Here is a 27,883-nt window from a genome sequence, read left to right as displayed (position 1 = left end):
TCTCATGCCAACTCTTGCAGAATGTGCCATCTTCAACAACAAAATGTTGAATTTAGAAAAGCAAGAGATTGTGAAACTTGAAGCTATCGACAAATTAGAGCATATGGGATCAACAATTATTTTGTCAGACAATTTGAAATCAAAATTGGATTCATTAGAGAAGACTATATCTAAAACAGCGGGTTTTGAAAATACTTTGAATGTGTGTTTAAATTGCCGAATTATTTTGAGAAGGAATTTACATGTAGAAAGAGGTCTGGTAAACGGATCAATGGGTAATGTTGTTGATTTTGAGAAATACAGAAATAGAGATGGAATAGAATTTTTAAGAATTAAATTTGATGGCATTGAGGAAGTACAGCAAATTGGTCGTTGTTCTGCTAGGTTTTTGCTTGTTAAAGATTTATATGTTCGCCGTAAACAGTTTCCTGTTTGCTTGGCATATGCGGTGACAATCCATAAATCGCAAGGTTTAAGTGTAGACTGTGCATTGGTGAATATTGGCAGTTCTGTGTTCAAGGAGGGTATGGCATATGTGGCATTGTCACGAGTTAGAACTTTATCGGGATTGTACTTGATTGACTGTGATGTCACAAACATTTGTGCGGATCTAGATTGTGTTAAGGAATACAATAGGTTAAGAAGAGAGTATGCGCCACATTTGCCTCAATATCCTTTGTTTGAGAAACGTGTGGTAGGCCGCAAACGTAGAAATAGCAGTAATAGTAGGGAGGTTGTTGCAAAAAGACTAAAAGTCAATGAACCGAAAATTGTTAGCAGAAAGAAAGTGGATTCTGTTGAAGATGTTGTCGGTTTTCAATTTGAAAACAGTTCTGGTGTCAACTGCTATGCAAATGTAGTGGTTAATGTTCTCTTTTCACTAGAGAGTTTAAAAGAACAGATTCTGTTGAATTCTGAACAAATTTTATGCTGTTTGTTGAATTCTGTTTTCGAGAAATGTAGCACTGATCGAACAAAAGTAGAAAGTGTGTCTGAAGTGCGTTATCTGTTAGATGAATGTTCAGGTCAAACAGACTTCTCTGAAAATAATCAGCAAGATTGTCAGGAGTTTTTAATGTATATGCTTGATATATTGCAAGTTGAGGGTGTAGATGTAGATCACCTGTTTGGCCTTTCTTATCAATGGCAGCATGACTGCGAGAATTGTAGGGTATCAAGTACTACTAGTGTAGACTCAGAAAGATTTATATATTTAACTTTGCCAGACAGTAAATCAGTCTCCTTTAATAAGCTAGTAAATGCAGCGGATCACAACATGGAGTGTAGCCAATGTAAATCTGAAATGATGTCAACATTACTTATACGTAGATATGGACAGTATGTCATTTTAATGATGCAACGATGTAGGCCTGATGGATCAAAATTGTCAACTTTAATAAAAAAATGTTGTGGCTTCTCAGCTTTCAATATCAGGAAGGACTTTTGTAACTGTAGCAATTATCTATCACGATGGTCCTTCAACAACTTCAGGACATTATACAGCTTATTTAAAGTCTCGAAACGGCTGGTCATTCTGCAATGATTCCGTTGTAAGTTTCAAAAAAAAATTGCCGTTTGACCTTAAAAATTCTTACCTGGTGTTTTTAAAACCAAAATTTTAAAGAAAGAATCTCGAGATTTCCTGTGAAGAATTGGAAAAGGTTCATCAAGTTGAGGGAATGTAAGTCTGCAATGCTGTCTAGATTATTGGTCCAAAACTTTTAATTATAATGTTATTTTGTAAAATCCGACTATATAAACCTGATGCAAGTAAGTCTGCTTCATAGTAAGCAGTATCAGTGTCATAGGAAAAGGAGAACATGAGTGACAAAGAAGAGTAAGATATTAGTAGTCCAGGATTGTGAAAATAATCTCAAATGTTTTCTTTTTGCAAGTTGCGAAAATAGAAAATGTCGGGATTTGATTGGAAGAATTACAAGACTTGCGAATCGCGGCAACATGATTTGGCCTAGTGGAAACATGTGATAGAATGAGAGAAGTCTTTTTTTCTATGTAACATATTTTTCGTATCGATGGAGGTTTTCTTTCAGAAAGTGGCGGGCTGAAAATATTTATAGCACAACAGAGTGGATGCTGTTCATAGGAGATCCTTCGACGTCATTGAAAGTAAGTTAATTTTAAGGAGTTTTGAAATCAGATTTCTTAAGTTGTATGGGTTTTTTAAACACAGTCATTTTGATTGTGTTTTTTTTTCCCCGCTGTTACATGATGAATATCTTCAAGTCACTGATTTAAGTGAAATTTGATACATTCTGAGAACAGCAAAAATAAACCATTTAACATGTATAATTAATGTTATGCTTTTTGTACTTATGATATACATTTAGAAATGTGAGGTAGATATGGAGAAGCTGATTTTCTGTAAGTGTCAATTTTAATGCTTACAGTGCTGTACTTCTGGGTACTGTTTTTTTAAAAAAAAAAAGAAATAGGCCTCACCTCAAAGAAAGCTCTTGAAAGTACACATCTTATTTGCATCCTAAAACAATCATTTAAAATGTTAGACACAATTTTATGATGGCTTTACATCTTTTTTGCGCTGCATTTGCATCACTATTGTGAGACATTAGCAGTGCAAAAAAAGCACCATGTTCCAAAATAGGCCTCAGTTATTCAACATCAAGATACAGTTTTTTGTAAAATATATATATTTAGGATTGTGTAGGGGACGTAGAGAAGCAGAGACTTCTGTAAATGTCAAAGTTGTTGAAAAACTGTTTGTTCTTGAACCTTTTCCCTTGTCTTTTCTAATTTTTAAGTACATGTTTTAATATTTTTGGAAATGTTTGTTCTCTGTTTCACAGATTGAAAGTATGAAAAAATATTTTAAAAAGGTAACAAGAATTATAAGGTAAATGTTTTCTACTCTTTTTACCCGCAATGCACTGCTGATGATGTCACTGACACTATCTCTCATTTACTCTCTATAGCTGTCTTTCTTTTTACATTATTCTCTGTTTACTTCCCTTATACTAACTCTTCTTTTTTTTTAAAAATATTTTTTTAGTTCGCTTAAAGTTCGCGAACCGGTCAGCGAACTTGAAGCGAACCAAAAGAAATAGAGCTTGCCAGAGTGATAAACGTTCTAGCAATTTTATTTGAAAGGGGAGGTAGTTCTGAAAAGAACTTTTTTTTTTTGTTTTTGTTGTTTTATATATATATTTTTTTTCTGAACATTTTTTGATTTTTTTGTATTTTTAGAACAGTTTTATGTTTTTTTTGTGTTTTTTATGGAGGGGAAACAACAAAAAAACAGGCATTGAAAACGGCTCAACAGGAGCAAAAAAAAAATTACTTCTTGGGTGCATTAGGGCACTTATGGTTTTCGAACACCATATTAATCAAGTTGATGCTCATGTTCCCATACGACAACATAGCACCGCAATATATACAAGTAAACCTCATATGTTGGAAATTTGGTTGAATATTTGGCACAGTTTCCTGTGCCTCTCTTCCTGACAAAGACATTGATGAGGTAGATCTGGCCACAGGAGTTGTCGGGGGATTGTCTTGTAGGTCCCTTAACTCAGCCCGGCTGTAGTTCAAGGGATGCCACCTGGTCATATGTCGATGCATAGTATAGTTGCCCATACTATATTTCTTCTCTGTGCCTCTTGACAATCTGTAATCACAGATGAGGCAGGTGGCATATTTCGCATTCACCTTCTTCTCCCCTGGAGGGATGGAAAAAAACTGCCAGATGAAACTAGTTTTTCTCTTTGAAACACGGGGCAACTCTGGGATAAATTGTTGTTGATCTGGATCCTCTTCTTCTTCTTCCTCCTCTTCCTGCTCTCTGTTGGAGGTAAATTGACTGGGTGGTCCTTTCTTCTTATGAGGAGGTTGAGGTGGTGGTGGGGGTCCACCAGCTGCAGCAAGTACAGAAGCCATTGCTCAATTGTAGGTAAATGGTCTTTCTCTCACCAAGATGAAAGTCAGAGTGAGGAAATAAGGAGGGGTTTACATGATTTGGGAAAAGCAAAAGTTCTGAACCAATGAAAAGTGTTATTTTTAGGTCACATGACCTAGTCATACATCATTTGGAAACCAAAAGTGAAATGAACCAATGAAAAGTTTGATAAACAAGTCACATGACCTGTTCCGCTTACGTTACGCGGTGCGCGCCGCGTCCTGGATCGCTTCCGGTTCGCGGTCCGGAGCACTTCCGGGAGCGCTAACGCAGCGCGTCATTAGACGCATTACGCGACAACGTGATACGTTGCGCTTCCGCGACGCGTCACAGTTCCGCTAACGTAACGTTGACCGGTTCGCGGACTAGGTCGCGGCATCAAGATGAGCTAACGGAAAGCTTCCCGGTTCGCGAACTAGAAGCGAAGGAAAAAAAATATTAAAAAAAAAATTATTAATAAACATCTAAAATATATTTTAAGATTTAAAGAAGAATACATTTTACAGTTACAGATGTTAGCTTTTAAAAAACCAATGAAATTCACAGAAAAAACCATAGGTTATAGACCATATATAGTTAGGAATTTGCATTTACAAAACCTTGAAAATTCAGTGAAAAAACCATAGGTTATAGACCATATATAGTTAGGGATTTGCATTTACAAAACCTTATTTTACTCGCATAAAACCATTGAAATTCCATATATAGTTAGTTGCGCTAACTATATATCGCGCACCCGCAATCCACTGCTGATGATGTCACATATTACATCATTCATGACATGGTCAGTGACATCACTGATGACATCACTGATGACAACATCCAGTGACTGTATGTTTCTGTAAAGTGTAAATATGTCTTACATATTGAAGAATGAGTGGATGTATAAGTGTCTGGATGAAGGATTTAGTAGGTGCATGACTGACTGTATGAGTGAGTGATTAAATATGTCTCACTGAGTGCATGGGTTAGTGACTAAACTGTCTTAATTTGTGCATCATTATGTCTGTTGTTCTGTAAACTGCTGCATGTGTTGATAAGTAGCTATATGAGTAACTATATGGGTTATTGATTGGTAGCCCAGGTATTTGTATGGGAGACTGAGTGTGTGTGTGGGTGGCTGGGAGGTGTATGACTCTGTGCATAGATGTGTGAGCAGTGGATTCACTAGATGTATGGGTTCAAAAGTGCATGTGGAAACAGCTGTATGGGCGGTTGACTGTGTGCATGAGTGTATTGGTGAGTGAATGGATATCTCAGTGCTACATGTCAAAGTAAGTACATATGTAAAACACAGTACATGTGAGAGTTGACATATATAAATAACTGTGCATAAGAGCCAGTGAATGTGTGAGTGGCTGTATGGATCATTGTGAACTTGTATCAGGGATTGTATAAGAGAGTAAATATGTGTTAGTATATGTTTGAATAAGTAAAGTTTGTATAACTGTATAGTTGAGGAAATGGAGGTTTCATTGATTCTTTGCATGACTGACTAGGTGTGTGAGTAACTCCATGGATGAGTGACAGTCTGTGAGTGTCTGTTTACACTGATTGTATCTAAGGTTATATTAGAGTCTGAAGAGGTTCATCGTATTATCACATGAATGATATCATCAGTGATGTGATCAGTAATGTCAAATGAGATGTCATCAGTGATGTCATCAGTGATGTCATTTGAGATGTCATCAGTGATGTCATTTGAGATGTCATCAGTGATGTCATCAGTGATGTCACTGACCATGTCATGAATGATGTAATATGTGACATCATCAGCAGTGGATTGCGGGTGCGCGATATATAGTTAGCGCAACTAACTATATATGGAATTTCAATGGTTTTATGCGAGTAAAATAAGGTTTTGTAAATGCAAATCCCTAACTATATATGGTCTATAACCTATGGTTTTTTCACTGAATTTTCAAGGTTTTGTAAATGCAAATTCCTAACTATATATGGTCTATAACCTATGGTTTTTTCTGTGAATATATATATGTATATATATGACGAGAACTAGGATTACAGGTAAGTAACTTATCCTTCTGAGCTCAGAGAGGACAGAGATGCTCGTCAGATTTCCATCATACAGAGATCCATGTTTTAGGCCAAACTCTCCAGTACGTCCCCACCTTAAAGCCTGTTGCGTCCATCTTCCAGTTCACGACTACCTAGCATCAGGTTGTCAGACACCAAAGAGCCTTTACATTCAAGAAGTTACAAATAATGCCCTTATGATTAAACATTGGGAAATATAGGAAAGTTAAACAATTTTGTAACTTTAATAAAATAGCAAAAAAGAACAAGGTTATGGAAGAATTGTTTGAATTAATCTCAGGCACTAGCAATCTCTCGGGCCGGATCCCAGTCCATAGTTTTTCTTCCCAATGTGCCTTTTAGACTGAGACCCGCCTTATGCAAATCAATCTTGGTCCAGCCTGAACTGCCACGACAGGCAGCCCACCCCTCCAGATGAAGGTTGCTTGTGAAACGGTTCAGAGGACCTGGCTTATCAAAGTACCTATTGGAGCAGGGTCAAGGCTGATTTGAGGTGGTATGGTAGGCACAAAAAACAATGGACTAAGACGCAGCCTGCGAAATTACCAGTGACTGAGAATAATTCAAGCTTTCTATCTATTGCTTTTTGTATTCCTCAACACACAATGAAATAAGTTTAAAATGATGAATACAATTAGCTAAACTTTAGAGGGAAAGACTCCAAGACAGGTGTCAATACAGGACAGAGAAGATGAGAAACAGATGGGTAGAGGGCTGAAAGGGACCAGGGCAGGGAACTTAAGGAACAGAAATCTACACATTTCTTTACTGTTAAGGAGCTGGACGTAGAGGCAGCTAAGACTAATTTGACTTCAAGTGTTTCCACTTGGCTTCTGAGCACTGTTGCCTAACCTTATATTGGTTGAAATCACAGTTTAGAAATGTATACTAATCATATACTTTATCAACATTCAAATTAAATGTAGTTTCCACAAAATGCTTTTCCTGTCATCAAAACAATGTTTTTCTTTTTCTTTGGTTTACATCACAAAGCCTTTCTTTTGTAATATATAAATTACATATACATCACGATAAAATAATTATTTGTAGAACTGCTCAATGCATTTCAGGCCTCATCAGCCTTTCTTCAGGGGCTTAATCTGTAGACAAAAATAATAAAACATACTCTCATTTTCATCAAACCCATGTATTGGTAAAGTAGTCAATGTTGATATACTTTATATACATTGAGAACACTGCAGTAACTTTCAATGCAAATCGCTAATAATGCCAAAGTGATAAGATGTGATTCCAGAAATGATCCATGTTATGTTAGAAAGAAATGTGAAAGCAGAAAAACACAACAAAAACACTCTGTGCTAAATACACACTTCCTTAAAAAATACCAAGCTACAATCCACCAAGTGTCTCCAAAACACAACCGAAAACCTATTTCCTGGTAATAAGTGAACCCCTTTAGGTAAAATGCAGGCTTATTTTGATAATGCTCCGATATTGTAAGCAGCTAAGACACCTTCTCTCTCCTCTGTTGTGCCCATTACAGGAGGGTTTCAGCTACCTCCTTGCAATATTACCTTTAAGAGATTGTACCTGCTGACACCATTGGTAGAGATGTTCCAGCACTGCTGGAGATATCAGCCATGGCATGTGCAACACAGAACTAGGATCTATTTAGGAGGCAAAACCACTCGGGGGCCCCTGATAACAGATTCTCTACCTGTATAAATGAAAGTGTGCTATACGTCACAGATAAATAAACACCCAAAAGGCTGGCTACAAAGGCATTCCACAGTCAAAGATTTAAATCATACCAAAATGTATTAATTATCAATTCACATTATAGTGTTTTAAATAGGCGATAAAAAAAGAGACTGAAGACATGATCCCACATCACACTTACTCAGCCATTCATATCACTAGTCTCATAACCATGCATACTCATACGTTCTGAAACTCAGAAATCCAGCCATACTCACAGCAACAAGGCTGTACATAAATAGGTGGACCACAATATCCAAGAGGTGATAACATTAATAGTGACGTTTGTAGTACAGATAATCCTTTTTAGGATGACAGCATATATACCATCAGCCTTCACATTTATTTTGGGCAATTGGCGCAGACAGAAACATAGATCATAGGTTTAACTTGATCCACAAGAGTACTGCAATGCCGAAGCGCGTTTCGGTGTACAACCTCTTGTGGGTCTCCCCTTCCTCAGGGCGTGTATTTCCGAGGTAGTGGCAGTGGGATGTGCCTGGACTTCTGAAAGGGAAATGTAGCAGGACACCTGGTATTTTATTTTTAATATCTCTGTTGGCGAAGGTGCTGCTCAGTGTGGGTGGCAAGGCATCAGGCAATAGCCTGGGCAGGAGAGAGCGTTGCTGGGGGTCTTGAAGGGGTTGCAGACAACATAGACAACTGTTGTATGATGGAACCCTGCAGGCATTTACCCCGTATGCCTTTAAATCGCAGTCAGTACCCTGCGTAGGAGGTTACCATGCGTTACTTTAGCAAGCAAGTCGTTACAAAGACTTGATTTATAGGCGCTGCACTTTGGAATAGTATAAATTACTACTCCATCTCCAGTCTATGCAACAGTAGGGAAGGTGTTGGACTTAATAATCAAACGCCAGTCCAACAATGCGCCCCCCATCGGCAGGTCATTGTAACAACTTGCGTGCTAAAGTAACGTGTGGTAACGTCACATGCGTGGTACCAACCTCATTGTTAAGTCTGGTTGTCGTAAAGATAGCAGGGTAAAGGTTTCTCTAGACAACTCAAGCTTCTATCTTGTTGTGCATGTATAATGTCACTTCACACTCTATGATAGTAAACAACCTTTGTTAATTATTCATACATAATTCTATATGTTCTGTTTTTTTATTTTAGAAATGATGTAGTAGCTGTAATTTTTGTGTTCTGTGTCCTTTTTCTCTGTTACAGAAACGCAAGGTAAGTGTTCAGAAGACACTTTTAACTGTACCCGTTCGGAGACTGATCAGTGTTCCCGAGACACGGACTGTATGGGATCCAACAAGTGCTGCTTGCATAACTGTACTATGAAGTGCAGGTTCCCCGCGCGAGGTACAGTATACATGTGAACTTTTTATTACACTATTTTTTCCAACTATACCATGATGTAGACGCAAACGGACAATGCAATGAGTACCCGTATGACATATATAAATAAAGGATTATTGCTGCCAGAGTAAATCGAAGGATGGTGGAAACTGCATGCCAGCATTAACTTGCAATAGGCTTTTGAGGATTTATAAGGTAGAGCTTTTCAGACTGAATGCAACATATGGTTGGAAAGAAGCAAGGCAAAGCCAATAGGTGTCACTATTTTGAAGAAGTAATGGAATTTACATTTTGATTAATACGTTTCAACAGTCAGTTCCTCGATGCAGCAGACAGTACCATAGGCAGTACTGTAGGCAGTTACCTGAGGAGTCAGAAACACATCCTTGAGGTAGCAGGCTCAGGTCTGTAGGGTCATTTAGGTATGATAGGTATGGTAGGTAAGATTGATGGGTAGGTAAGTAGCAGTGGTACAGTAGGTAAGGTATGGTTTGTAAAGTACTGCAGGTTTGGCAGGTCGGTAACGTATTATAGGCGTGGTAGGTGGGTGTGGTAAAGAGCTAGTGGTTATGGTAGAGATTGAGAGCATGTTTAGTATGAATATATAAGTTTGGTTGGTGTGATAGATAGGGCGGGTTAAGTATGTAATATTAAATATTGTAGTTCAAGTATGGTAGGTAGGAAGGTATTGCAGGTAGATGTGATAGGTTAGGTGTGTTAGATTAAGTATGGTTGGTAGTTTGGGTATGTTAGGCATTATACACATGCTAGGTTAGGTTGGGTGGTTTGTGAATAACAAGTGCCTCCATACATACAGGCATAGATATCCAAACAGCAATCAGCAAAGCGATAAAGCAGCAATTAAAAAGTCAGCAAATTAAATATGCCAAAGAAGACAGATTGTGTTTCAACTACAAACCAGTTCCATGGAGCTGCAAGGCTCTGATGCAGTGTACAACGTCGTCATCGAGGGGCATGGGAGTTCTTGCACCAAGGATGCTACACACATTGGTGATGCAATTGCTGTGATGCAATTCGGGTCTTTTCAGGGGTTCCCATCCACAAAGCTGCGGCGATGTTTCCGATCTGCTCGGGTTGCGCTGTGCCGCAGATGAGATGAGTTAGTTATACTGGATCCACAGAAGCTTGCAAAGCACCTTGAGCCCACTTCCAATGGTCCAGGACTGGGGAGGCACCACTTGCCAGGGTGCACTTACTGATGGCAGAGTCCAGTTGTGGGTACAAGGTTTTTGGAAGCCAGTTGGGTCCCTGAGGATTTTGATCAGGAGAACAGCCAACTAACCCTGGGAGTCACTTTGGGTTCAAGAGATGCAGGTCCAGTCCTTCTCACCCAGGAACGAGGGCACAAGGCAGCAGGTCAGCACAGCAGGGCATCAGGCCCTCAGAGCAGCAGTCCAGCAAAGTGGCAGTCCTTTCAGCTGTTCTTCCTGGCAAGGTATCCACAGGTCCAGAAGTGTTTTGAAGAATTGGTGTCTAAGGTCCAGTATTTATACCCATTTGTGCCTTTGAAGTTTGGCTGAAGGTACTAGAGGGTTCCCTTTAAAGGCCTCAGGCATCCTGCTTTCCATGCCCTGGCACCAGGCTATCTTCAATCCTTTGTGTGGAGGCAGGACGCAGCCTTTTTAATTGTAAGTGGGTTTGGGTCCAGCTCTGCCCTCCGATCCTTCCAGTGATAGCCCATCCAGGCACACCTACGCTATTGATTGTGCGTGGCTGTCTAGGAGGAATACACAAAGGACAACTTTCAGTTACACCGAGTCATGTGACCCAGGACAGGCTACAGGCACTAAATGGCTGAGGCAGGAAAATGCCAACTTTCTAAAAGTGATATTTTCAACATTTACAGTGTTTTAAGATTTGTATTACAATTTCAGACACCAAACATGAACCAGTCACCTGTTTCCATTTGAAAATTACAGAATATTAAATGCATTAAGGTAACTCCAATATTATCCTCTGGGAGGGGTACGCCTTGCAGTAGTGAGAAACAAATTTAAGAGTACCAGTACCAGGACTTAAAGTGCATACCCTACTTTTTAAATACATTGCACCCTGCCCTCCGGGCTGTCATGAGCCTACCCTGCGAGTCACTTGTATGTATTGAAAGGGAAGGTTTAGGACTGGCAAAAGGATTACTTATCCAGGTCAACAAGGCAATATTAAAAATGTACACACAGGCTGAAATGGCAGGCCAGAGACATGTTTAAAGGGCTACTTAAGTGAGTGACATAATCAGTGCTGTTGGCCTCTGGTAGCATTTAACTTACAGGCCCTGGTCACATGTTGTGCAAGTTTACTAGGGAATTATAAGTAAGTTAAGTATGCCAAGTGGGTATGAACCAAGGATACCATGTTTTAAGAATCTAGCACATGCTCTTGAGCACTGGTTGCATTGGTAAAGTGAGTAGAGCCCTAGAGCCAGAAAAAGCTAAATCAACCAAATGGAAGAGGAAGGAAAAAAGTTTAGGGAAGGCCACCCTGTGAATGACAGGTCTAAGAGTTTGCTTTAATAAAGAGCATGTAACAGAAATCAAAAGAGGTGGGCAAACACTTTAGGTACAAGAGAGGCATTCATGCCAAAGGCCTCCTCCGCCTGGGACTATGTAGAGGGGCCCTTATCTTGTACACAAGGCTCTATACAGCATTCATATGCTGCTTGTGAACAAACACAAGTGCGAACATTGAATAGAGTGCCTAGATGCACACATAAGTAAGCACTTGGTGACAAGAACAGGAAGGCTGAATTTGCATTCCTTCTCCAAATCTCACTAAGTCGAAAACCAAAGGATGATCCCCACATACCAGAGGTTACACTCAAGGAGAATCAGTGTGTGATCCTCAACAAGAAGTTGAGTCTGTAAGCAGACACAAGTGGGGAATAGTTTGAACACCTGCAGGAGGCAAGGCATGTATTGCTGATGATAACATGTGGCACAGGAGTATTCAGGCCTTAAAGTCCAAATACCAGCAATAAAAGGAACTTCTGGTCTGTGGTTGTGTAGGTTTGCATCAGATCTCGAGACTTGTCAGATATGGCTTCCTGACACCAGGGGAAATGCCCAATGAAAGGAATTACGGCAGGTATTCGGGTCTGTGCTAACTGGTGTGTAAGAAAATAGGTTATTGATTGATGGGGGTGAAACCCCCTTCTTAAGAAACAACCACAATCCTCCTTAGAGTGAACCTCAGAAGTCATCAAATTAACCAGTGCTTAACCCTTTGGTAGTTCAGTACAAAAGCGGTCAGGCGTAACTAAGCAGCACTGTGTGAAGTACTTATGCAACTTAGAAAAATATAGAACAATGTAATAAATCAAATGACACTAAAGGCAAATAAAATCCAATCAGTAGAACTGGAGTTAAAAAATGTTAAAGTTTTTTTTTTTTAAAACAGATTTTTATTCGTCTGCACAAATAGAAATGCAAAGCCCCGAGCTCCGGGGTCTATTGCACACATCAATAGAACAGGTATAGCTTTGTCAGACAGTTTCATAAAATTCAAAACACCCTCCCGCCACCCCAACTCCCTCCCCCCCAGGTTGCGCTGCTGCCATACTCTAGACCACTAAAAAATAACAGTAGTATACACATTGAATACACGCCAGTTCCTTTGGAGCACTACCGGCGTCCTCCAGCCACCCCCTACAGTTAAAGTGTCCGAAGGGAATCACTCTCCGGTGGGGGATCCAAGTCCAGCCCCCTATAGTCAGCCCATCGTTTCCAAATCCGAAGGTGCTTACGGGGGCACCCCCTGGCCAGGAAGATGGGCTGCTCCAGTCCCATACAAAAGTCCATGCAATTTTTCAAAGCGGCCAGGGGTGAAGCCAATGGTGCCTTCCAGGCTCGAGCAATATCGCGCTTAACCAGGGTGAGACCAAGCAGCAATAAGTGGTGTTTGTAGCGATTCCCCTCAACCCCCTCCATAACATGTAATAGTGCCAATTTCGGATCCCTAGGCAGCTCCCATGCCAACACCTCTGAAAGGCGACGGAAGACCCCAGTCCAGAACCTATGCAACCCCGAACACCCCCACGTGGTGTGTAAAAATGTGCCAACCTCTGACTCGCAGCGCAGGCAGTCCGGAGAACCTATCATACCTGCCCTCCATAGGTGCTCCCTAGTGAAGTACGTGCGGTGGAGGTATTTGAATTGTATGAGCCTCAGGCGTGTGGAGATCTCCGCCCCCCTAGCACTCGCCTGGGCCTCCATCCAGTCTTCCTTTCCCAGCTCCCCCACATCTCCCGCCCATTCCATCCGCAGCTTCTGTAGGTCAGGAGAACAATGTCGCACCAGGCATTGGTATATACGGGATAGTTTTTTGTCTGGAAGCTCCCCCATAAACAGTTGGGCCCCAAGCGGGCTAAAGTCTAGGAGAGTGTCAAGTCCCGTCAGATACGGTGTCAGCGCATGTCGGAATTGGAGGAACCGAAAGAATTGAGAGCGGGGCATCCCAAATTCATTCTGCAGATCTGAGAAAGACTTTACGGTTTCCCCTGACATCACATCTCCAAGTGGGGCAAGTGGCCGTTGCTCCAAAGAGGGGTCTCCCGAGTGAGGACATTCCACCATTTCATCCTGCGCAGCGCCTGCCGCCAGATAGAGAAGATCACTTGCGTGGCGGATGGAAGACCCAGCCAAAGCGGCACCGAATATAGTAATGTGTGAAGGGACGACGGGCCCATCAGGTGACGCTCCACTGCATAGGCTGGGTCGCCCCTGTCGCCGTACCACCAGTCATTAAGGACCAAGAGATGCGCTGCCTCGTAGTATGAGAGGATATCTGATGTAGCAAGGCCCCCTGCGAATGTGGACAGGAAGCATGTCCGGAGCGCCACCCTCACGGTCCCCCCTCCCACAGAAATCCGCCCAGCGCCGTGTTGACCTGCTGAAACCAGCGGGGTGGAATAGGGTATGGATGGTTCTGTAGATGGTACACAAGCCGTGGGAGCGCCACCAATTTTAATATTGCCGACCTCTCATATAGAAACAATGGAATACGAGACCACACCTTCAGATCCGCCCGTGTGCGATCCCAAACAGGAGCAAGATTACGAGCTCGGGAGACGTCCGCACTCTCAGACAAGTAGACTCCCAGGTACTTCATCCCCCCGTCAGCCAACTGTATGTCCACCGTCCATTCACCGACCGTCCGTCCATCGCACGGCACCCACAAGGTGGATTTACCCGGGTTCACATACAGGCCGGAGGATTCCCCGAAAATCTGCAGGAAGCGCAGCAGGCGAGGCCCCGACCGATCAAGGTCTGTGAGGAAGAACAGCACATCATCCGCGTACAACGCTATTTTATCAGTAAGACCAGGGGACCATCGGAAGCCCCTGAGCTGGGAGCCAATACGCACCCACGCAGCCAAAGGCTCCATAGCCAGCGCAAACAGGTACGGGGAGAGGGGACACCCCTGTCGTGTACCCCTCTGAACTGGAAAAGGTAGTGAAACCGCTACCCCAACACGCACGGAAGCAGTGAGATCGGTGTAGAACTGTACGTAGGCCAGAAAGGAGGGCCCAAGTTGAGGCGCCGTAACAAGGCAAATAAGTACGTCCAGCTCAGGGAATCGAAGGCACGATCCATATACGCCAAGAACAATGCAGCCGGCTCACCTAAACTCCTCCAGGCAGAGATCGCCCCATGGGCCCGCCTGATATTATGCCGTGTTGCCCTCCGGGGCATGAAGCCCGCCTGGTCCGGGTGGACCAGGTCCGCGATATAGGAATTTTTAAAGTTTTTAGTGAAATTTAATGCCTAAAAGATCTAAGTGCCAACCACAGGTATCTAGTTGCACGAATTTCAGGCTAAGTCACCAGTTAAGGCTGTTGATGGAGCATTTGTCGGATACACAAGGTGGATTGGGTTCAGTTTTAGCTTACCTTCAGACTTGGAAAACATTTTGGAGAAAAATCCAGGAGAAGATAGAGTTCAGCGTGGAAAGTTGTGGGCAGTGTCCGTGGAGGAGCCATAGACCTTCTGGAGCCGCTCAACCAAGTTTTGGTGAAGCTGTAGAGGATGGTGGAAAAGAAAACTCGATTTGCAGGTCGAGGAGGTTGTCCTCGTCGATTGGGAACATTTCACCATCGAGTCCGGTGTCGATTTTTAGGTCTCGCACCTGCGATACAGGGCGAAGCCCTGTCGCAGCGAGAGACCTATTGTCGGCGGCTCTGCTTACAAGGAGACAAGAGATGGGCACGCGCAGCATGCAGGAATCGGATCAGGTTGCACTCGTGAACACGCGCTCGATTCCGGCATGCTCTTCAGTCACCATGAATCAGGACGGGCACACGCAAGCACACAGACACACAGCCACACATATACACATGCACAGCTAACAGACACACAGCCACACATATACACACGCAAAGCTACACACACACACGCGCACACACCCCTACACCCACACACGCGCACAGACCCCCCACTCTCCCCATTCACCTGGCTTTTTTCTCGCTGCGCTGCTACGGGATGTTCTGGGAGTTGGACGACCTTCCTCGCATGCACCGTTATGCCTTGCCTGCTGTCTCCCGGGAACCCCAGCACTACCGGAATCCCTGCTTTCTTCTGGGCTCTCCACTACCCGCACCACTCTGCCTCCAAGGTGCCGCGCTCCGGACGAGCTACGTCACTGCGAGCTTGCCACAGAGGCGGGGCATCTCCCGGAACCTCGCAGGCTCCAAGGAACTTTACTGCCTATCAAAGCAGAGCCCACCTCTCTCGCCTGCGTTCCAGGCCTTGCTCGTAACATACGCACGCCTTCATGTTGCTGCTTGAGTTGTTATCAGGGAGGACTGATCTGACCGAAGTTGGAGTGCCGTTTTGAAGCATGGAGCTCAGATATTTAGTGATCGGGCCTGCGGCTGTAATCTTGTGATTGCTCTGCTTCTTGAGGGCCCTTGGACCTCATCTGTGCCCTGGGCGGTCGTGGTCATTCTGGGGGAATCTCCAGAGACTGAGCCTGCGCCCTTGTTCCTGTCTGCGGCTGACTTGGACCGGGTGAGCAGTCTCCTTTTTGTCATCTTTGTACTTTAGGGCTTGAGTTTCTTGTGTGGGGGCACGAAGATTCCTATCTTTGTCCCGTGACTGGTTTGTCTGAATTTGGGTTTGTTAAGAGCGTGAGATAAGGGAATTTACCCTGTGCCCCTCCAGGTGCTTCGCAATCAGACTTGATGACTTGTTCAATAAGTAATCAGAGGTTTAAATAAATCCACGAAAAGATGGGCGATAATAAGCTGCGCATTTTCTATTCAGTGCTGGCTACTGGGAATTGGTTTTGTGTAAATCGCTGCTTTCTGACTGTAGGGCCTTGCTATAGATAACACACCACCCCCACCTTCTGGAAGACAGAAATGGGTCAAGTGAACCCCCTTAATGTGACAAAGAGAGGATGTGGCCTAACGGTCAGAGCTACTGACTTTATAGCTTGGGAACCGGGTTAGAACTTGTTTTTGTATGATCTTGTCAGTAGGCAATAAATAAAATATATTACTTTTAAAGCATAAAAAATGATACGCACCCCCGTACTGAGAGCGCTGATACTATTTTGATCGTGTTTTTTATGTTTCGTTAAGACTTACATCGGACCTGCTTCGTGTAAATAGCAGGTGTTTATAATAAGTTAAAGTGAGATGAATGTATCACGTAAGACATGGGTGGTGGGGGAGAGTCACAAAACGGGTTCAGGGACCCCTCGACCCCTCGACCTCGGAACACTTTGCACTTTGCGTGAAGTAGTGTGGCTCACTGGTTAGAGGCGGCAGACCCGAGAGCAGAGGACGGCCCGGGACCAGGGTTCGATTCCCGGCGTGGCAGGTTTCTGGACCAGGGTCAGCGGACTCGATAATTCTCTCGCCTCGGTGCCCACTCTGATCAGTGATCACACTCGGCAACTCTGGGCATTAGCTTGCCTCATCTTCACTAACGGCCCCACCAGACCGCCGGGGATGCCTGGTCTCACCCTGGAGATACCCATTAAGGGACCATCTCTCAGGGAAGCCAGGAAGGGTTTCGCAGCGGTCGAAGCGCCTTGGGACCCTACGGGTAAGTAGTGCGCTATATAAATGCCAATACATACATACATACATACATACTCTGTCAGACTTCGGGAGGGGTATATGACATGGGTGAGGGGGTCATGGGGGGTCAGAGGTGGTCTCCATGCTTACCATTTCACAAACATGCTCGGTTAGGATAGCCTCAGAGGTTTTCTGACCATCTGATTGCCATCAGGCCGGGTAATGTGCACAGCTTGGAAATGTATGTGGAATCAGGCTGCCTGCGCTGACTCAGACTTTCAACTTTCACTTTGATACAAGTGAGTAAGTAGCATTTGAGGAGGATGATACTGACGCACCTATTGCTTTAAATGTAGTCAGGCTGTTTCCGGTTGAACTGGATAAAATTGCATAAAATTGCATATGTCAGATGTATTATGGTGCAGACGGTGCGGCAGGACGGCTGAAACAATGGAGCATGTGGTTTGTCTCTGCCCAGCTCTCATGTCTCAGAGTAGACGTAAATTGAAAGCGGAGTGGAACAGGCTGGGAATCCGGTCCTGCAGACAGGCGATCAATGCGGCCCTAAGCCCAGAAAACACAGCTTTAAACATAGGCCTCACAACCTACATACACCTCGCATATTGCCTTCTGTCGGCAACAGCCTAAATTAAATTGCATTATTTCCCTTTTACCTTTGTATTTTCATATAACTCGCTGCTGCTGAATTGTTGCTGCTATTTTTACCTGAATTTACTTTTAAAATTTGTAACTATTGTCATCGGTTGGTTGGTCTACAAGTCCAACATTGCTAATCATTGGTATTACAATTTCCTTACTTTTTAAAGTTAGTTCAATGCTATGTGGATTGTTTACAATAGGGAGCTGTATAATGCAATGTGGAACACCTGTGCCTACCCATCGTTGTTTATGTGATGCTAGTTTTTAGTTTTTTACAATGTGTATTGCTGTTGTTGCTTCTTTTAAGGATGTTATTTTATATCCAAATAAAGATTATTATTATTATTATTGTATATTGACTATGTTTGCAAGTTCTTCACCTGAGGAAATAAAAGGGTATGCACGTACGTACGTTTGCGTGCGTGTCTGCATGTGTGTAAGAAGAATCTCTAATATACCGACAAATGCATAACTATCTCCAAACCTAATGTACTGGTACTGAATGTATAGTTAGTTTATTAATTGCCAGTTTTGTTTCCAAAACAAGCGAACTGTGACCCCGGCTACCTCTCTTGATCGCGGTAGCAGTTACTTGCAATTTGAATAAAATGACTCTGCGACTCTCCTTGAGTAAGACAGTTCCTTGTAAGAGCAACAGAGCTCAGTGGTTCACATTTAATGTATCCACCTTTTAGTAGGACAGGGGTACATCACACAGAAGGAGAGAAATAAGAGCATGCAAGCTGTTTTTTTTAATTAATTCTTGAAAAGAGATACATAGGTCAAGTGTATATTTCATTTCAGCAAGCTGACTCGCTGTAACATTGGCGCGCATTTAGATACACTTGTGCTAATAACTCAGCCAGAAGCAAATATAGCGCCAACATTATTAATGGAGGATGTGGCGTAAGGGCCAGAGTTGCTGACGAGTGTGACGTTCGCTCACCATCCTGTGATTCTGGGCAAATCACTTCATCGCCCCAAGCCTACAAAAAATGAACGCGTCCTTGTGTAAGCAACTGGTGCTTGCTTATTTCAGAAAATAACATTTATAGCTAAACCAAAACAACAGTCCCTTGCACAAGCCGATAGTATATATTATGTATCATTGACAATAATAAACAAGCATTTGCATTGCAATAGGTCTCGCATTTGCAAGAGTTTAACCTATTGGCTTTGTAAATGACAATGCCTTTTATTTACGTTTTAAAAACCAACACATAAATAAAAGGCATTGCCATTTACAATGCCAATGGCTCAAACTCTAACAACTGCGAGACCTATTGCATTGCAAATGCTTGTTAACTTTGGACTTAGACAACTTATTGAAGTTGAAAACCTCCAGCGGGCTAAAGGTGGAATTTGCAGCCGAAGAGTGCTTCTTGAGGCCGGATACCGTTGCTGAGAGCTCCCACTAAACAGGATTTTCTACTGCGGAGAAGAAAGTGACAGGAGCTTACGTGAAGACAGGCTGGCCGGTTGGCTGGCTGGTAGGTCCCGATCTTGATTCTTCTGACACCTTTTGGTGACAATAAGCCCTAACTTTTAACGTTAGGCTGGAGCAGCACCTTTTAACACCATTTATAACGGTCCATGATTTAGGGAGGACCGCTTGTGGGGTTAGGACTTGCTCCGGTTGAGGCCAGGTACATGGTTCAAGGTCTCTGGCTTATACTATGTCCCTGCAGCTCACACAGGAGGCCAGCCAACTAGCCCTTGGAGTTGCTCTGGTAGTCCTGGGTTCAAATAGTAAGGCAGGCTTGAAGCAGCACGGCTGTCCTCTGAGGAGCAAGCCAGGTCTCAAACAGAAGGGAAGTTTGTTCAGAGCATCAGGGCACTCCTCTGGTGACTAAGGTAGGCCTCAAGAAAAAGGGCAGTCTTCAGAGGGGGAGACATCTATTACAATGCAAGCATTACATCGTAGTGCCTTTACAACGCAGTCAGTACCACAACTACGATGTTATCACAAGTTGCATTACAACGCAATTAATTTACAACAACTTGCTTTAGTGAATGTGGTGTTGGACTGGGGTTGGATTTTAAATCCAACACCTTCCCTACTGATACACCGACATGAGTTGGAATAGTAATGTAAACAATTCCAAAGTCTAGCATAAGTTCCCTAAAGTTCCATTACACAAAGCAAGTTGTTATAATGACTTGCTGTGTAATTTAACTTGTGGTAACAACACAATGTTGGTATTGACTGCATTGTTGAGCCACGCATTGTTTTTGCATGCGTGGTCACTTATGCTATTCCTCTGGGGGTCCAGGCAGTCCATATGGAGTCTTTCACAGGTCCAGGAATGTACAGAAGAGTGGCTCTGAGGGTCCAATATTCATACTTGGTGGCAGCTCTTGAAGTTGGGGGAACACCTTGTTTAACCCCCAAATCTGGTGCTGGAAAACTCTTCCTTTCACCTGCCAAGGCTTCAAGAATTCTGCGGTGACAAAAGACTACTGTCAGGTTCTTTTCTGTGTGTGCTGGAGACAGCACTATATGTGTGAGGGTGCAGGGAACAGCTCCACCCTAAACCATCCTGGCAGGATGGCTCATACTGCCAACTTCTTGTCTCCCTTCCTCTCACTGTCTGGGAGGAATACACAAAGCCCAGCAGCTAAGACATTCACAGTCATGTGATCCAGGACACTGTTAGCAGGCACAAGAATATGCCAACTTCCTAAAAAGGGCCTTTTTAGAATTGTGACTTAAAATCCAACGTACCCCTTAAATAGAATTAATTTCAGTCCAACATTGACATCCCAATCTGCTCTTAATCGAAATGTAGCACTTATTAAATGTGGTAAGGTAACATAAAGTTCTCGTCCAGGGGATCCTCATCAATAGTCATTAGCATTAGAATATTCCCGCCCATGCGCGGGACCCCGGAAACACCATATTATATGTGCCCCACATATATAAAACCATATATATATCAACCAACACGAAGGGTCCTTCCAGGATCCTTTCTCCCAAGTCAGGCGGCGCATAAATTCCGCGGACCTCTCCAGGCCGAAAATTTCAATGTTTCCACAGTTTGCTTCAAAGCACAAAGGCGCACTCAGGAACTTACAGCAAAATAATTTATTCTCAGTTACACGCTACGCGTTTCGGCACTCCTTGTGCCTTGATCACACGTTAACCATACTGACTTGCCGCGCATGTTAAATACAAAAGTAAACATAAATGAGGTAGTGGATCAGGTCATGTGGCATCGTATTTACCACATTCCGCCATCTTGGAACGGAGTATTTGATTGTTGGTTACATTTAGTTTTAAACGTTTTTTTTTTTAATCATACAACTGTATATTGCCAAACAACAATCTCATGTTATTTACATGTCTAAATCATATGGGAGTCCCCGCTATATGTCACAATTATGTATTGTAACACTTGCGCTGCATATATCACATTTTTTATCGATGTTTAGCAGATCTAGTGCCCGTTATTATATACTAGTTAGTACACAGGGATCGGAATAACCATTACAAAATCTTGGAGGGCTACTACAAAAAGAGCTTAAATCTAATGTTTTAGCCCGGACTAATTACCAGCAAAAGCGTCTTGGGTATTAATCTCGGCAAGTGCCCGAAAACACTCAAGGTGGCCCCACAAGACTACAAAGTGAGATGACATTTGTATATCTGGGTAATATTTTATCTCGGTCTAGTGCCCGATCCCAGGGTGGTGGGGTATGATCTATTCTGATATGTCCCATCAGGTGACTCTCAGTTACAAGGACATGGTTCCCATAGTTTTGGCACATGTTGGATTCAACCCCAACTACCTCACATAAAGCAGTACTAATCAATAACCATGCCATCCAAGGTCAGATACAAATGCAAAAATACGAAAAATAAGAAAAATAATAGTGAAGTGAACATCTAATTTCATACACGTGATAGTGTCTTTCATCCAAGTGACAGGAATTGGTAGGGAAATTGTGAGTTAAACTTGACAGAAGTGACTTCTCCCTTCCATTTCTCCTACAAGAAACATATAGACATACGATTAAACTTCCTTCAAATTAAAATTAAAACAGCTAAAAAGCTTTTTTAACTTGTTTACACAGATTTGGCAGTACATAATCTTATCCAGCTATATAATATCATCAACCACATTATACTGAAAGACGTATTCTTAAACGAGGGTGACCTAATCCTCGTGTAGATGGGTTGCCAGCTCCTCATCTAAATTGTGCCCCCCAAGGAACTTGGTTTCGAGCTCCGTTATCCATCTCGATTCTCTTTTTCTAAGGGCCAGTTCTCGATTGCCGCCTCTCCTTCCTATGTTTACCTGTTCTACTGCAAAGTATTTGAGGAGGGAGTTGTTGGATTGATGGTGCTCGTGAAAGTGTCTCGCAATCGGGTAACGTATATCAACATGGGTGTTTGCTCTCAAATTTTCTTGTATCCGTTTTTTAACCATACATGTGGTGCTAAACACATACCTCAGTTTGTTAGGGCACTCAAGAACATAGATGGCAAAATTGGTGTTACATGTCAAAAACTGTTTGATTAACTTGCGTTCACCTTTTCCTGGGATTTCTACTTCCTTAACCTTAACACTTGCTTTGCAGGCTTTACAGTGGTCACAGGGATAAAAGCCTTTAAGGCCTTGTATGTGTTGTTTTTTACTTTCAGTAATATCTCCCTTTATGAAAATGTCTCTCAGATTCCTACCCCTTTATAAGTGATTTGGGGTCTTTCCTTAAGGAGAGGGCCAACTATGTTATCGGCTTTGAGAATCTTCCAATTATTGGCAAGGATTTTCTGAACCTTCCTAGATTTCTGGTTGAAGATAGTAATGACACGTGTCATAACATTGTCACATGCAGTGGTAGGTTTAGGTGTGAGAGTTTCTGTCTCTCTTACCGGCTGCAACCTTGTTGGCTGCTTTCGTGAGAACCCCATCCGGGTACCCCCTTTCCCTGAATCTACGTAGCATAATTTCCTGTTCAGCAGCAAACCCTTCGTCACTGCTACAGTTTCTCCTTGCCCTCAGTAGCTCTCCATATGGAATACTCCATTTCAGTGGATCAGGATGAGCACTGAGGGCATGGAGTAGACTGTTACCGGCAGTGTCCTTTCTATGTAGCTTTGAAACAAGATTACCATTGACAACTTTAATTTCTGTATCTAGAAATTCTACACAATTGTTACTGATGTTATAAGTCAAGTGTATGTTGTAATTATTGATGTTAAGTTTCTCAATGAAAGTTCCTGCTTCCTCTTCAGTTCCTTGCTAAATAAGGAACAGATCGTCTATATATCTGATCCATGTTGTAACCTTAGTCAGATCTTCAGCGAGGTTGGCATCATTTCTGATCTCCTCCTCCCATTTACCTAGGAAGAGATTCGCAAAGTTTGGAGCAAATGCTGAACCCATGGCTGCGCCACGCACCTGTTTGTACAAAGAGCCATCGAACATGAAGATATTGTTCCTCAAGCATATCTTCATCATTTTGATGATCATGCATGTATGGTCCAAAAAGCAAGTATCCCTATTTCTAAGGAAATGATAGCTGGCTTCCATGCCTTGAACATGATCAATGATCGTGTATAAGGCATTAACGTCCATTGTGGTGAGCAGAGAGCCCTCTGCCCATTGTATGTTATCTATTTTATTCAAAAAGTCTGTGGTATCCTTGATATAAGATGGTAATCTGCAGACATATTCCCTCAAAAAATGGTCGATGTATTGAGATAGGTTTTCATTAACGCTACCTATGGATGAAATAATGGGCCTACCAGGAGGATCCCTAGCATTTTTGTGCACCTTTGGTAAAAGGTAAAAAACAGGTATTTTGGGGTAGTCTTTTTTGAGGAAGCAAAATTCCTGCCATGATAGTAGGCTTTCAGTGCGCCATTCATTGATCTTGTCCCATTTTTCCATGATACTGTCATTGTATTTGTCTATATTAGATTTCTCATAAAAATTGCTTGTTTCAAGTTGTCTCAAGGCCTCGCTGATGTACATTTCCCTACCCCACAGAACGATATTTCCACCTTTGTCAGATGGTCTGAGAAAGACATTTTTATCATCTGCAAGTGCAAGGATAAACTCTCTCTGTTCCCTGGTAAGGTTAAACCCTTTGTTGGAAAACTTCTCATTAATGTGTTTGAGTTTAGTGAGTTCTTTTGTCACAACCTCGTGAAAATTATCTATTGAGTCATGGGGCCTAATGGGGCAAAACACTGATTTCGGTTTAAATGAAAAACATGCTGCCCTATCTGTTCTAAATTCACTCAGACTACTTATTTAGATATTGTCCTGACTCTCCAACATGGTATCTCCAAGCAAATAACTTACAAAATCCTCTTCTGGTATTTCAGACATATCATCGCCCCCACTATGTATCATGGCTCCTCTACTCTGTCTGAAAAAATGCCATTTAGTCAGGTTAAGTTTCCTAACGAATTTAAAGATGTCCACCCTAGTGTCTGCATAGTTGAACAATTCAGTGGGGCAAAAAAATTAAGCCTAAGCAGAGAGTCTGTTTTTCTTTCTGGCTCAATGTTCTTGAGGATAAGTTTATTATAATTTTATTTACCATGTGTTCGTCCATAGTTATTTTCTGTTCTTGTAACCACCTCTTTTGGCTCCCACTGTTTTTTTGATTTTTTTCTTCTCCTCTGCTGGAGCTTGAGTCGTCTCTGGTGTGATCTCCCCTGCCTTTTGCTCTTCCCCTTGGTCTTCCTCGTGTTGTGTTCTTCTGAAAACACAGGGTTTACTTCCGGCAGTTTTTTGCGTCTTGTCCTTAGGACTCGGAATTCGTCTAAAAAATTAGCCTGTCTTGTAATTATTTCTGGTTCAGAGGAGGTACTTGTTGTTTGTCTGGATGCATCTGTGTCAGAGTCTGTTGTTGCATTTGGAAATGCTGCCTCACCCCTTGTTATGGTATTTACTGGTGTTTGATTTTGTACGCCGGTTTGATTATATAAATAGTCATATTTGGGGCTGTATGTCTTGTAATTATTTCTGGTTCAGAGGAGGTACTTGTTGTTTGTCTGGATGCATCTGTGTCAGAGTCTGTTGTTGCATTTGGAAATGCTGCCTCACCCCTTGTTATGGTATTTACTGGTGTTTGATTTTGTATGCCGGTTTGATTATATAAATAGTCATATTTGGGACTGTATGTCTTGTAATTATTTCTGGTTCAGAGGAGGTACTTGTTGTTTGTCTGGATGCATCTGTGTCAGAGTCTGTTGTTGCATTTGGAAATGCTGCCTCACCCCTTGTTATGGTATTTACTGGTTGATTTTGTACGCCGGTTTGATTATATAAATAGTCATATTTGGGACTGTATGTTAGAATACGACCGCTTTCGTAATCGCCACAATCTCTGTGTAGTTTGAGTTGTTTGCGGTATTTGATATCATCCTCATGTTTTTTCAACCGGCCTTTAACTTCATGCTTGAATTTATTTATCATATCTTGTTCTGAGCTATTGTTAAACTCATCATCCAGTTCTTTTAGTTGTTTGAGAAGGTCTTCACGCTCTTCCCAGGCATATTTAATAAGTATGCATAGCATGTTTTTGCTGCTTGCTGCTGAATTCATTGCCCAGTACTCTAACATCTGTGGGTTTGGCGATTCATGTGACGGCGTTATGTATATCCTTAATCCATGTGGCACCATTTCCTTATCCACGTAATCTTGTAATGAAGTAGCCTCCCACCATCGTGAGCTTTCCTGTTTCTTCAGTTTTTCATATTTTTTCAACTGGATAGTGAGTTGATTACTTTCCGGCTTTTCAACCATTTTTATGTTTGTGTTGCCTTTTCCTGGCGCTCTTGCAAAGAGGGTAGCCGCCTCCCGCTTTTTCTCCCCATCTCCAATCATGTTCGGTAAATTGTTACTGTCTCTGTTGTACTGCTCTGCCAGTTTTATACACCACTATTGCACTCGTAGGTTTTACTGAGAAATTACACGGTACGTCTTTACCATTGCATGGTGTGTTTGACTATGTGCTGTAAGTTCCACCACTCATCGTGAGCGGTTCCTGATGCCGCTTAGAATCCCACCGGAGGTGCATATAAAAGAGTACCAGACGGGTATTAAAGAGTCTTGATTACAAGGGAAGCGTCCCTGTCTGTCTTTTATAAACTGCCCGCCCTCACTTGGAACACTTAAACCCCGTACGCCGACGGCTTCAGGAGGGAACCCGATGCATTCCTGCACAGGCTTCCCCCGAGCTGCCAGCAATACGAAGAAAGGCTCACCGTGAGAGTCGAGGCGGCTGCACTGGATCCGGGATTGTTTCTTCACTTTTTCTGCTAATGTGTAGTGTTGTATCGAGCGGCCGGCACTGGATCCCTCATTTGTATCAACCAACACGAAGGGTCCTTCCGGGATCCTTTCTCCCATGTCAGGTGGCGCATAAATTCGGCGGACCTCTCCAGGCCGAAAATTTCAATTTTTCCACAGTTTGCTTCAAAGCACAATGGCGCACTTAGGAACTTACAGCAAAATAATTTATTCTCAGTTACACGCTACGCGTTTCGGCACTCCTTGTGCCTTGATCACACGTTAACCATACTGACTTGTCGGGCATGTTAAATACAAAAGTAAACATAAATGAGGTAGTGGATCAGGTCATGTGACATAGTATGTACCGCATTCCGCCATCTTGGAACGGAGTATTTGATTGTTGGTTACATGTAGTTTTAAACGTTTTTCTTTTTAAACATACAACTGTATATTGCCAAACAACAATCTCATGTTATTTACATGTCTAAGTCATATGGGAGTCTCCGCTATATGTCACAATTATTTATTGTAACACTCGCGCTGCATATATCAAATTTTTTATCGATGTTTAGCAGATCTAGTGCCCGTTATTATATACTAGTTAGTACACATGGATCGGAAAAACCATTAAAAAATCTTGGAGGGCTATTACAAAAAGAGCTTAAATATAATGTTTTAGCCCGGACTAATTACCAGCAAAAGCGTCTTGGGTATTAATCTCGGCAAGTGCCCGAAAACACTCCAGGTGGCCCCACAAGACTACAAAGTGAGATAACATTTGTATATATGGGTAATATTTTATCTCGGTCTAGTGCCCGATTGATTCCAGGGTGGTGGGGTATGATCTATTCCGATATGTTCCATCAGGTGACCCCCAGTTACAATGACATGGTTCCCATAGTTTTGGCACATGTTGGATTCAACCCCAACTAGCTCACATAAAGCAGTACGGATCAAGGCACAAGGAGTGCCGAACCGCGTAGCTTGTAACTGAGAATAAATTATTTTGCTGTAAGTTCCTGAGTGCGCCTTTGTGCTTTGTGTTGCCGCCTCGACTCTCACGGTGAGCCTTTCTTCGGATTGCAGGCAGCTCGGGGGAAGCCAGTGCAGGAATGCATCGGGTTCCCTCCTGAAGCCGTCGGCGTACATGGTTTAAGTGTTCCAAGTGAGGGCGGGCGGTTTATAAAATACAGACAGGGACGCTTCCCTTGTAATCAAGACTCTTTGAAACCCGTCTGGTACTCTTTTATATGCACCTCCGTTGGGATTCTAAGCGGCATCAGGAACCGCTCACGATGAGTGGTGGAACTTACAGCACATAGTCAAACACATCATGCAATGGTAAAGACGGACCGTGTAATTTCTCAGTAAAACCTACGAGTGCAATAGTGGTGTATAACACTCGCAGAGCAGTACAACAGAGACAGTAACAATTTCCCGAACATGAATGAAGATGGGGAGAGAAAGCGAGAGGCGGCTACCCGCTTCGCAAGAGCGCCAGGAAAAGGCAACACAAACATAAAAATGGTTGAAAAGTCAGAAAGTAATCAACTCACTATCCAGTTGAAAAAATATGAAAAACTGAAGAAACAGGAAAGCTCACGATGGTAGGAGGCTACTTCATTACAAGATTACGTGGATAAGGAAATTGTGCCACGTGGATTAAAGATATACATAACACCGTCACATGAATCGCCGAACCCACAGATGTTAGAGTACTGGGCAATGAATTCAGCAGCAAGCAGCAAAAACATGCTATGCATACTTATTAAATATGCCTGGGAAGAGCGTGAAGACCTTCTCAAACGACTAAAAGAACTGGATGATGAGTTTAACAGTAGCTCAGAACAAGATATGATAAATAAATTCAAGGATGAACTAAAAGGCCGGTTGAAA

The 27,883-nt window shown here is 42.5% G+C and overlaps 1 protein-coding gene across 1 annotated transcript in view; it reads left to right on the top strand.

The window, feature by feature from the left end:
• Positions 1-27,883, top strand: part of LOC147709785 (uncharacterized) — a 1,097,608-nt gene that overhangs the window by 202,469 nt on the left and 867,256 nt on the right. The window contains exon 2 of the mRNA XM_086928225.1: positions 8,894-9,034. Within this exon, the coding sequence (XP_086784351.1) occupies positions 8,894-9,034 (141 nt within the window). The remainder of the gene's footprint in view (positions 1-8,893; positions 9,035-27,883) is intronic.

Source organism: Lissotriton vulgaris, chromosome 6 (genome assembly GCF_964263255.1).
Source record: "Lissotriton vulgaris chromosome 6, aLisVul1.2, whole genome shotgun sequence".
NCBI classification, from domain to species: Eukaryota; Metazoa; Chordata; class Amphibia; order Caudata; family Salamandridae; genus Lissotriton; species Lissotriton vulgaris.
Note: the sequence above shows the minus strand (reverse complement) of the source record. Positions and strands in the feature narration are given on the sequence as shown.